Source organism: Oncorhynchus masou, chromosome 31, assembly GCF_036934945.1.
Source record: "Oncorhynchus masou masou isolate Uvic2021 chromosome 31, UVic_Omas_1.1, whole genome shotgun sequence".
Classification (NCBI taxonomy): domain Eukaryota; kingdom Metazoa; phylum Chordata; class Actinopteri; order Salmoniformes; family Salmonidae; genus Oncorhynchus; species Oncorhynchus masou.
Window position 1 is genome coordinate 33,045,367 of NC_088242.1, and position 12,032 is coordinate 33,057,398.

A 12,032-nucleotide genomic window follows, 5' to 3' on the forward strand; every position below is an offset into this window, starting at 1 on the left:
GGCTGTATTGCTTCTGTACACCTATCCATCACTCAACCTATCCTCTTACTGACAAACAGTCATAGAGTACCAGTCCTCCATGATGGACTTCCCCTGACTTGGTCTCATCCCAGGTCTCCACTTTAGCTCCAAGGGCTATGGCCCCAGCTGTGGAGCCACCTAGTTTATTAGTGCTCTCCCCACCCAAGCAGAAATACATCCATCTGGTTACTATTCTGTCCTGCCATCCTCTTTTCGGAGTTTCCCAGGGGAGCGGGAACATCCAGGGCACAGCAGGTAATTGTTTCAACGCCTATTTTGCCGTTGCCGTCCCACTCAGATCAGAGCTCCCGGTTGCAGACGCCCACCACCAAACAAGGGTTGTGTCTGAACTGACCACTCTTTCCTATATAGTGAACTACCTTTGACCAGAGCCCTATGCTGGTACAGTGGGTCGTGCACTTTATAGTGAACAGCGTGCCATTTAAGATGCGTTCGCCTTGAACTGATTCTATTGTAGATGCTTCAATTAAAGATTTTGGAGCGAGAGGTGATTTTGACAGGGTCATGGAAACGTGTGGGAATTGACTCTTTATAGTTGCTGACGGTCCCAAGGAGGATATAGGTTGTCATGTTTTTCCATTGCAAATGCAATGCACAACCTCATTCTAACCACTGTCCTAATTCATGTACTGATCAAGGATGTATCCTCTGACTGAGAAATCCTTTCAGTGAGCCTGAATCCATTCAGTCAAGGCCTCTTCTTTTTTAACAGTTGAGGCAGCTCAGTGTCAAGTGGGGAAATAGAATACAGCTACAGGTCGGTGTAGCAACTATGAATTGCAGTACGATCTTACCACTTGGGTTTAACATATCATTCACCGTTTTCCCAGAGATCCTGCTGTCACCTTGTTCTTATACAAAGCACTTGATTATTCCTTCCACTCCCTCTGCAGGATCTTGGAGCGCTATGTGCAGGACCAGATTCCCGGTGCCAAAGTGGTGGTGGAGTCCATCGGGCCACAGCGGTTCGGCGACGGCTTCGAGCAGGAGGACTACTCCAAGTCGGACCTGATGGTTTACGCCATCGACCCTCTGACCAACCGGGCCATCTCACGCCAGGAGCTATTCAAGTGAGTAGTAGCCGGTCTCTACAGTGGCCCTGAGGGACAAAGTAGGTCACAATACAAGGGATTGGCCCTTAGGGCCACCCCTTGTAGTAGCTAGATACACCATTCCCCCGTAGAGCAGGTGTTTACCCAGTGGCAGACAGAGGCGTGTGTGTGGCAGGGGGGGATGTCACCACTCACCAGGGTTCTTTTGTTTCCTGTCACCCTGCAGTCAGGCCCTCATTAGAGAGCCAAACTACTCATGCCCTCGTACGACAGCAGCTCTAGTTCTGCCATTCAACTGGCTGTCAACCCGCTACTGCTTCCTACCAACTCTACACAGCAGGCTCAGTGTTCATCTAACCGCCCTCTGCCTCTTGCAGCTCCGGATCATGTTTAATAGACCTAGTGAACAACGGCAACAGGATTGTGTTGTGCCCCCACAACTGTCATTTATGATTCCAGGCATTATAGGGAGTAAGGTGTTGCACACTCTGTGGTGTTCCATTGTTATATACAGTGGGGAGAACAAGTATTTGATACACTGCCGATTTTGCAGGTTTTCCTACTTACAAAGTATGTAGAGGTCTGTCATTTTTATCATAGGTACACTTCAACTGTGAGAGACTGAATCTAAAACAAAAATCCAGAAAATCACATTGTATGATTTTTAAGTAATTCATTTGCATTTTATTGCATGACATAAGTATTTGATCACCTACCAACCAGTAAGAATTCCGGCTCTCACAGAACTGTTAGTTTTTCTTTAAGAAGCCCTCCTGTTCTCCACTCATTACCTGTATTAACTGCACCTGTTTGAACTCATTAACTGTATAAAAGACACCTGTCCACACACTCAATCAAACAGACTACAAACTCTCCACAATGGCCAAGACCAGAGAGCTGTGTAAGGACATCAGGAATAAAATTGTAGACCTGCACAAGGCTGGGATGGGCTACAGGCTACATAGACAAGCAGAATGGTGAGAAGGCAACTAAAGTTGGCGCAATTATTAGAACATGGAAGAAGTTCAAGATGACGGTAAATCACTCTCGGTCTGGGGCTCCATGCAAGATCTCACCTCGTGGGGCATCAATGATCATGAGGAAGGTGAGGGATCAGCCCAGAACTACACGGCAGGACCTGGTCAATGTCCTGAAGAGAGCTGGGACCACAGTCTCAAAGAAAACCATTAGTAACACACTACACCGTCATGGATTAAAATTCGCACGCAAGGTCCCCCTACTCAAGCAAGCGCATGTCCAGGCCCGTTTGAAGTTTGCCAATGACCGTTTGGATGATCCAGAGGAGGAATGGGAGAAGGTCATGTGGTCTGATGAGACAAAAATAGAGCTTTTTGGTCTAAACTCCACTCGCCGTGTTTGGAGGAAGCAGAAGGATGAGTACAGCCCCAAGAACACCATCCCAACCGTGAAGCATGGAGGTGGAAACATCATTCTTTGGGGATGCTTTTCTGCAAAGGGGACAGGACGACTGCACCGTATTGAGGGGAGGATGGATGGGGCCATGTATCGCGAGATCTTGGCCAACAACCTCCTTCCCTCAGTAAGTGCATTGAAGATGGGTCGTGGCTGGGTCTTCCAGCATGACAACGACCCAAAACACACAGCCAGGGAAACTAAGGAGTGGCTCCGTAAGAAGCATCTCAAGGTCCTGGAGTGGCCCAGCCAGTCTCCAGACCTGAACCCAATAGAAAATCTTTGGAGGGAGCTGAAAGTCTGTATTGCCCAGCAACAGCCCCAAATCCTGAAGGATCTGGAGAAGGTCTGTATGGAGGACTGGGCCAAAATCCCTGCTGCAGTGTGTGCAAACCTGGTCGAGAACTACAGGAAACGTATGATCTCTGTAATTGCAAACAAAGGTTTCTGTACCAAATATTAAGTTCTGCTTTTCTGATGTATCAAATACTTATGTCATGCAATAAAATGCAAATGAATTACTTAAAAATCATACAATGTGATTTTCTGGATTTTTGTTTTAGATTCCGTCTCTCACAGTTGAAGTGTACCTAAGATAAAAAATTACAGACCTCTACATGCTTTGCAAAATCGGCAGTGTATCAAATACTTGTTCTCCCCACTGTATATTTATCTCTGAGCCATGTTCTATCGATTCGGTAATTTCAATGACCCCGATAATAAATATGACAACATTCAGAGATGCACAACTACTGCTGTTCTCATACATATTGTCATGACTAGAGCCATTAGTTTTTACATTTTACGTTTTAGTAATTTAGCAGACGCGCTTATCCAGAGTGACTTACATTAAAGTAGCTATCAGAAAAGTCAGAGCTGGTAAGGGGGAAAATTTAAAGTGCAATATATTTTTTTGCAGGGGGTGAGAGGGGGGGGGGGTGCTGTGGGATTATTTAAGATACTCTTTGAGGAGGTAGAGTTTCAGATGTTTTCGGAAGATGGGCAGGGACTCTGTTGTTCTAGCTTCAGGGGGAAACTGATCAGAGTGCCAGAACAGAGAAGAGCTTGGACTGGGCTGACCGGGAGCTACCCTCCTGTAGGGGTGGGATGGCCAAGAGACCAGAGATGGCACACCAGAGTGCTCGGGTTGTGGTGTAGGGTTTGAGCATAGCCTGAAGGTAGGGAGGGCCAGCTCCTCTTGCTGTTCCGTAGGCAAGCACCATGGTCTTGTAGTGGATGCGAGCTTCGACTGGAAGCTAGTGAAGTGTGCAGAGGAGTGTGGTGACATGGGAGAACTTGGGAAGGTTCGAACACCAGACGGTGTGACCCGTCTTGAAGCTTGACTAGTTAGGGTCAATAAGATCGTTCTGAGAGAGATGGCAGGAAAGTTGGTCAGAGGCAGGACACTCAAGTGTTTTGGAAAGAAAAGAAAGAAGGGATACTGGTCTGTAGGTTTTGATGTTAGAGGAGTCGAGTGTTGGTTTCTTGAGGCGGGAGCGACTCGGGCCATTTTGACATTTTGAAGTTAGTGGGGACTCAGCGACCCTGTCAGGGATGAGTTGAGGAAGTAAGGAATGGGAGGTCTGGTCAGAGATGGTCTGGAGGAGGGGATGGGATTGAACGGGAATGTTGTCGGGTGGCCGGACCTCACTCGTCACAGGATTTCATTTGGAGAGAGAGGGGAGAAAGAGGTCAAGGAGTAGGGTAGCTATGTGTGAGTGGGAGCAGTGGACTCAATAGGCTGAGTGAATGAGGAGCGGATGTCGTTAACCTTCTTTTCAAAGTGGCTGACAGAGTCGTCCGCAGAGGGAGGAAGGGGGGGATGGTGGATTAAGGAGGGTGGAGAAGGTGGAAAAGAGTTTCCTGGGGTTATTTTAGAGTGATCGAAAGTTGCTTTAGCAGCACATACAGAGAAAGAGAAGGTAGTGAGGAGGGAGTGGAAGGATGAATGTTTAGTTTTCCTCCATTTTCACTGCCCGCAGCCCTGTTCTGTAAGCTCGCAATGAGCTATTCAGCCACAGAGCAGGAGGTAAGGGCCGAGACTGGCCAGGAGGAAAGGGGACAGTGTGAGTCGTAGTATGCAGAAAGGGAGGAGAGTAGGGTTGAAGGATTTACTAGAAGGGAGAGATGATAAGAGAGTAGTGGGGGAGAGAGAGAACGAAGATTGCGACAGCGCATGACAATTTGGGTAGGGTCTGAGTGGCTAGGGTTGGAGGAAAGGGATACAGAAGAGGAACAAATAAGACCTGGAGGGGGATGCAGTGAGATTAGTAGGCAAACAGCCTCTAGTAAAGATGAGGTCAAGCTTATTGTCAGCCTTGGGAGTGGGAGGGGACAGGGGAAGTGTGAGGTCAAAAGAGGCAAGGAGATTGACTGCCAGTCTAAGGCACTGCATATCAGTGTTGCAGCATCACTACAGCCTGGTGGTCGGTCCCAGGCTGTGTCATTACTGGCCTTGACTGGGAGTCCCATAGGGTGGCGCACAACTGGCCCAGCATCGTTCAGGTTAGGGGAGGGTTTGACCGGGGGGGTTTACTTGGCTCAGAGTTAAAAAGTCAAGGGACTGAAGGGCAGCATAGGCTGAGATGAACTCCGTGTTCTTCACCGTAGATCGGCAGTTCCAAACGCTGCCAGAGATCAGGAATTCCACATGGGTTGTGTGCTCAGCGTCCACTAAATTAAAAGGGTTGCAGCCAAGGGGTGGGGATTGTCTGTACAGCCTACAGTGACAGGAGCGAACTGAGATATAAAAACACAGTTGTGTTTTGAGTTGCCAAAGCTACAAAAGAGCAAAATGAGATCTGACAATAAATAAACTGAACAAAAATATAAATGCAACATGCAATAATTTCAACCATTTTACAGAGTTATAGTTCATATAAGGATATCAGTCAATTGAAATAAATTCATTAGGCCCTAATCTATGGATTTAACATGAAATGCAGGGGCGCAGCCATGGGTGGGCCTTGGGAGCCAGGCCCACCCACTGGGGAGCCAGATTCACCCACTGGGGAGCCCAGCCAATCAAAATGAGTTTTTCCCAACAAAAGGGCTTTATTACAGACAGAAATACTCCTCAGTTTCATCATCTGTCCGGGTGGCTGGTCTCAGACAAATCCGCAGGTGAAGAAGCTGTATGTGGAGGTCCTGCGCTGGAGTGGTTGTGAGTCCGGTTGGACGTACTACCAAATTATCTAAAACGATGTTTGAAATGTTAGAGAAATGGAACATTCAGTTCTCTGGCAACAGCTCTGGGGGGATATTCCTGCAGTCAGCATGCCAATTGCATGCTCCCTCAAAACTTGAGACATCTGTGTTATTGTATTTTGTGACAAAACTGCACATTTTAGAGTGGCCTTTTATTGTCCCCAGCACATGCTGCTTAATCAGCTTCTTGTTATTCCACACCTGTCAGGTGGATAGATTATCTTGGCATAGGATAAATGCCAACTAACAGCCACGTAAACAAATTTGTGCACATTTGACAGAAATAAGATTTTTGTGCGTATGGAACATTTCTGGGATCTTTTATTTAATCTCATGAAACATGGGACCAACACTTTACATGTTGCGATTATATAGGTAAAATACTCACGTGAGAGAGTGATGTGAAGCAATCCTGTCTTTCCTTCCTCGAATAACTTGTCAGAAGTGTCTTAGTTTCGGCAACGGGCTTCATTTTGCAATGAGACCTTTCCTGACGAAGGCCCGGTCAGCTCAGATGAGGTGATCAGGAAAAACTCCAGGCCGTCTTTGACTGACGATGAGGATGATGGGTAGTGATAAAGATGATGATGACTGTGTGTGTGTGTGTGTGTGTGTGTGTGTGTGTGTGTGTGTGTGTGTGTGTGTGTGTGTGTGTGTGTGTGTGTGTGTGTGTGTGTGTGTGTGTAACTGTACTGTATATGTTGTCTGTTTACATCCAAGGTTTCTGGATGGGAAGCTGCTGGACATCAACAAGGAGTTCCAGCCGTACCTGGGCCGAGGCGGGAGGATCCTAGAGATCCGCACACCGGATGTGGTGACCAGTGTGAAGAAGGCCGTGCAGACCGTGGGCTACACAGAGGGGGCGCTGCTCGCCCTAGCCATCATCATCATCCTCTGCTGCATCCCTGCCATCCTCATCGTCATCATCACCTACAGGCAGTGAGTAAAAATAACAGTTCGAAGTTCAGTTGCTTTATTGGAAGTACATTGTGTCAAATGGGAATTGGTCGTGAGAAAGGTGAGTATGACTAGGACACAGGGCAGGACATAGGGAATAGGGCATCAGGCACAAGTACTGGTGCAGATAGAGACATTAGTGTAGACACGGGGGTTTAGACGGCAAGCTACCTGCTCTCCAGCCCCCAGATGCTCTCCCTAATACCCATCATTTTAGGAGGAAGCTAGCTTTCACTCCACAATGTACCATGGAAACGCCTTTGAGAGCCGGCATAATTGTTTATTTATTCAGCGTAAAAGCACATTAATTAATGTCAGAGCAGACAAACACCGCAGACTGATTGTTGCCGTTTGGGGAGGTTTTTCTCCCCCCTCTCTGAGCCTGCGAACTAAGCCGGGAAGGCTAGACTGAAAGCTGTCACAAATTCAAGGGATGGATGTTAAACAGATGAGAAGAGAATCCTCAGTGTCATCTTCTTCAGTGTCTCAGGTTCAGGAAATTGGCTTAACCTACAGTGAATTCTTTCGCTCTCTTTATTTTTGTATCAAGACAATGATTATAAAGAAGCATTTTGTCTGTAATTTGCCCTTCGCTGTTACTAACACCCTTCTCTTTCTTCCTCTCTCTCTCATTTCCTTTTATTATCAACAGATTCAAAGAGTGAGTATTATTGTCATTATTACTTATTGCTATGGCCTTTATTTGGACACCTGCATTCACATTCCACTGTTTTCTAAGTAAACGTTTGGGACCAGGGAAGTCAATGAAATCTAAAACAAATAAATTGTGCATAACCTGTTTTTATACACTCCCTTAAATTGCAGTCGGAGGCCTATAAATAAACCAATTTTGCCGGCACATTTTATTTGAGCATATTATGGTGACACTGCTTACCAAGTGATGTGCATGTATAATGTAGCAGTGTCCTGTTCGAATATGCTGATGCTGTAACTTAACGTAACTTGGTTGACTTTCTCTCCATGGTACTACTAAAGGAGACAAGCGGAGTGTGCTAAAACTGCACGGATCCAAATGGCCCTCCCTACAGGCAAATCAGTGGGCGCCGCCACCAACAACCTTTACGAAGAGCTTGGGGACAGTGCCATGTAAGTGTTATGATATATCCCAATTCCGTCGTGTGTCCTCAGGGCCGGCCCCGCCCATCAGGCAGGATTATGTGGTTAGCCTATGGCGGAATATTGACAAGGTGGTTAGCCTATGGCGGAGGCATTTTCCAAGCTAAACTGACCAAGACGCACCTCCAACAACATACACTGTGGAATTTTTTTTACGTCACATGCAACAATTTCAAAGATTTTACTAAGTTACAGTTCATATAAGGAGATCAGTCATTTTCAATAAATTCAATAGGCCCTAATCTATGGATTGCACGTGACAGGGATACGGATATGCATCTGTTGGTCACAAAGACCTTAAAAAAAGGTAGGGGTGTGGATCAGAAAAGCAGTCAGTATCTGGTGTGACCACCATTTGCCTCATACAGTGCGACACATCTCCTACTCATAGAGTTGATCAGGCGATTGATTGTGGCCTGTGGAATGTTTTCTTGCTCCTCTTCAATGGCTGTGCAAAGTTGCTGGATATTGTCGTGAACTGGAACACGCTGTCATACACGTTGATCCAGAGCATCCCAAACATGCTTAATGGGGGACATGTCTGATGAGTATACCGGCCATGGAAGCTTCCAGGAGTTGTGTACAGATCCTCGTGACATGGGGCCGTTCATTATCATGTTGAAACTTGATGATGGCGGCGGATGAATGGCACGAAAATGGGCCTCAGGATCTTGTCACTGTATCACTAAAATGCAATGAATAAAATCAATAAAATGCAATTATGTCCGTAGCTTATACCGAACTCCACTACTACCATGGGGAACGCTGTTCATTTATATATATATATATATATCATTTATATACATATATATATATATATATATATATATGTATGTATATATATCACCTTTATTTAACCAGGTAGTTGAGTACAAGTTCTCATTTACAATTGCGACCTGGCCGAGATAAAGCAAAGCAGTTTGACACATACAACAACACAGAGTTACACATGGAGTAAAACAAACATACAATAGAAAAATAAGTCTATATACAATGTGAGCAAATGAGGTGAGATAAGGGAGGTAAAGGCAAAAAAGGCCATGGTGGCAAAGTAAATACAATATAGCAAGCAAAACACTGGAATGGTAGATTTGTAGTGGTAGAATGTGCAAAGTAGAAATATAAATAATGGGGTGCAAAGGAGCAAAATAAATAAATACAGTAGGGGAATAGGTAGTTGTTTGGGCTAGATTATAGATGGGCCATGTACAGGTGCAGTATTCTGTGAGCTGCTCTGACGGATAGTGCTTAAAGCTAGTGAGGGAGATAAGTGTTTCCAGTTTCAGAGATTTTTGTAGTTCGTTCCAGTCGTTGGCAGCAGAGAACTGGAAGGAGAGGCGGCCAAAGAGGAATAGGTTTTGGGGTGACCAAAGATATACCTGCTGGAGCGCGTGCTACAGGTGGGTGCTGCTATGGTGACCAGCGAGCTGAGATAAGGAGGAACTTTACCTAGCAGGGTCTTGTAGATGACCTGGAGCCAGTGGGATTGGCGACGAGTATGAAGCGAGTGCCATCCAACGAGAGTGTACAGGTCGCAGTGGTGGGTAGTATATGGGGCTTTGGTGACAAAACGGATGGCAATGTGATAGACTGCATCCAATTGATTGAGTATGGTATTGGAGGCTATTTTGTAAATGACATCATAAGGTTAACATCAGCAAACCGCTCTCCCACATGACCCCATACACGCTCTCTGCCATCTGCCCGGTACAGTTGAAACCGGGGTCCGTGAAGAGGATACTTCTCCAGCATACCAGTTGCCATGGAAGGTGAGCATTTGTCCACTGAAGTCGGTGGCGACGCCGAAATGCAGTCAGGTCAAGGCCCTGGTGAGGATGACGAGCATGCAGATGAGCTTCCCGGAGATGCTTTCTGACAGTTTGTGCAGAAATGATTCGGTTGTGCAAACCCACAGTTTCATCAGCTGTATGTGTGGCTGGTCTCATCACTGCTGCGCTCCAACATACCGTCAAAAAATCATCTTACAAATCATGTAGCAGATATATAATATGGTAGAAATAGTATGTAGCCTACAGGCTGAAGATAAAATGTGTGCAATGCAACGAGATGGACAATTCTTACATCATGCACAATTCTCCGATTAAATAGCCCAACCTAAATGGGTCCCAATAAAATAAAAAGAATGCGCTGACATTTGAACAAACACCATACAAAAAATAGACAATCAGGCTACTCACATCTGATGTCTAGGAGTTTCACCCCATGGGCTAAATTGTCATGATCAGTGGCAGTGGTCTTCAGTTTGTATCACAATTTATTTTGGGCTACAGCCCCCTCCCCCTTTTCCTCCCCAATTGGTAGTTATAGTCTTGTCCCATCGCTGCAACTCCCGTACAGACTCAGGAGAGGCTAAGATCGAGAGCCATTCGTCACTCCGAAACACGGCCCTGCCAAGCCACACTGCTTCTTGACACTCTGCTCATTTAACCCGGAAGCCAGCCGCACCAATGTGCGGGATCAAACCCGGATCTGTAGTGATGCCTCTAACACTGTGATGCTGCACCACTCTTTTGGGCATCTTTCTTTTGGGGAGGGGGAGCCTTGAACCAATCATAGGCGTCTATGTTTGATTCAGATTTGGTCCTGTCTGGACCGGCCTTGATTTGGTCCTGTCTGGACCGGCCTTGATTTGGTCCTGTCTGGACCGGCCTTGATTTGGTCCTGTCTGGACCGGCCTTGATTTGGTCCTGTCTGGACCGGCCTTGATTTGGTCCAAAAATAGACCTTTGTAAATAACACAACTTTCTTTATGAACCAAAAATTTACCGGATTTCAATGTCCAGAAAATAAATGAAACATTTACGTCTGGAATATATGCATTTTCAACCTTCCTTCAGAACCTAAAATGTACCTAACTTCAACGTCTGGAAAATATGTATTCTAGATATCTTTAAACTTAATTATGTTTACTGGGACTATTCTAGATTTGCGAGTATATGATGGTGGCATTTTTTTTTGCCTCTCCTAGAGCGGCAGAACGGCCTAGACTGGCCTGTAGTGTTCTTGCAAATTCTCTTTTTGATTTAGAATCGGACCAATTTCCCTGGCCATGATTGGGTTCCCTGGTCAAACAAGCGCTACTGTAGACATTGTTTTAAGTTTATCTGGGAGGTTAAAGACATGCTGCGTTTCAGTGTAATTCGGGGCAAAGCTGTTATCACGATTCCATGGCTCAGCAGTTTCCTGCCTTCCAGATACGCTCGCTGCCGTTAACATGATATAATTTTATATGCAAGGAGAATACAATCTGGAATCTTTATTATTTTAGATTTTTTTACTGTTCAAGATGGACAGTAATGAAAATCCAACCAGACTGGGTAACTCATTGAAAAATAGGGGGAAATTAATGTCAATTTAATATAATTAAAGTAAATGCAGCCACTATTTATATGGGCCTTGGTGAAACATAATTAATTTTATTGCTAAGGCTGTTGAGTACATGGAGCGTAGGCTGGATTCTAGGGTTATGAGGGTGGTACGCTGCCCTCAGTGCTCACTTTGTTTTCTTGGGTTGAAGCTTCCTCCTTATCCGATCAAAACCAATGCAATTGGCAGGGCAAATTGTTTTTGATATGGTCAGCCATCCACCGGATAATTAATTCTGCAATTATTGGTTGTACAGCCTATAGCATTTAGTTGATTCACCCTGCATTTCCTGCTATACTCATCTGTCTATCTTATTCCCTCATTTTCCCTTCCTTGGCCTCCAGACTAAAGTGAGTACTTCTGTTGTATTGCTAGTTTGTAACTGGGGGGTAAAATCTGTGAGCTGTGAAAGTTGTACAGCTGCTTATTAGAGTATTAGTTTCCGCTTCGTGTCTTTTGGCTATTATTTATGTAGGAGGTCCTTTTAAGTTTTGTACAGTTGAAGTCGGAAGTTTACATACCCTAAGGTTGGAGTCATTAACCCGCAACTCGTTTTTCAACCACTCCACACATTTCTCGTTAGCAAACTATAGGTTTGGCATGTTGGTTAGCACATCTACTTTGTGCATGACACAAGTAATTTTTCCAGCGATTGTTTACAGACAGATTATTTCACTTATAATTCACTGTATCACAATATCCAGTGTGTTAGACATTTACATACACTAAGTTGACTGTGCCTTTAAGCAGCTTGGAAAAATCCAGAAAATTATGTCATGGCTAGAAGCTTCTGATAGTCTAATTGACTTCATTTGA

At 45.2% G+C, this 12,032-nt stretch overlaps 1 protein-coding gene across 1 annotated transcript in view; it reads left to right on the top strand.

Annotated features, from left to right (window-relative positions):
• LOC135523828 (protocadherin-15-like) overlaps positions 1–12,032 on the top strand; it is a 201,934-nt gene that overhangs the window by 169,143 nt on the left and 20,759 nt on the right. Inside the window, exons 30-33 of the mRNA XM_064950765.1 lie at positions 936–1,112; positions 6,456–6,674; positions 7,345–7,353; positions 7,689–7,799. Of these exons, the coding sequence (XP_064806837.1) occupies positions 936–1,112; positions 6,456–6,674; positions 7,345–7,353; positions 7,689–7,799 (516 nt within the window). The remainder of the gene's footprint in view (positions 1–935; positions 1,113–6,455; positions 6,675–7,344; positions 7,354–7,688; positions 7,800–12,032) is intronic.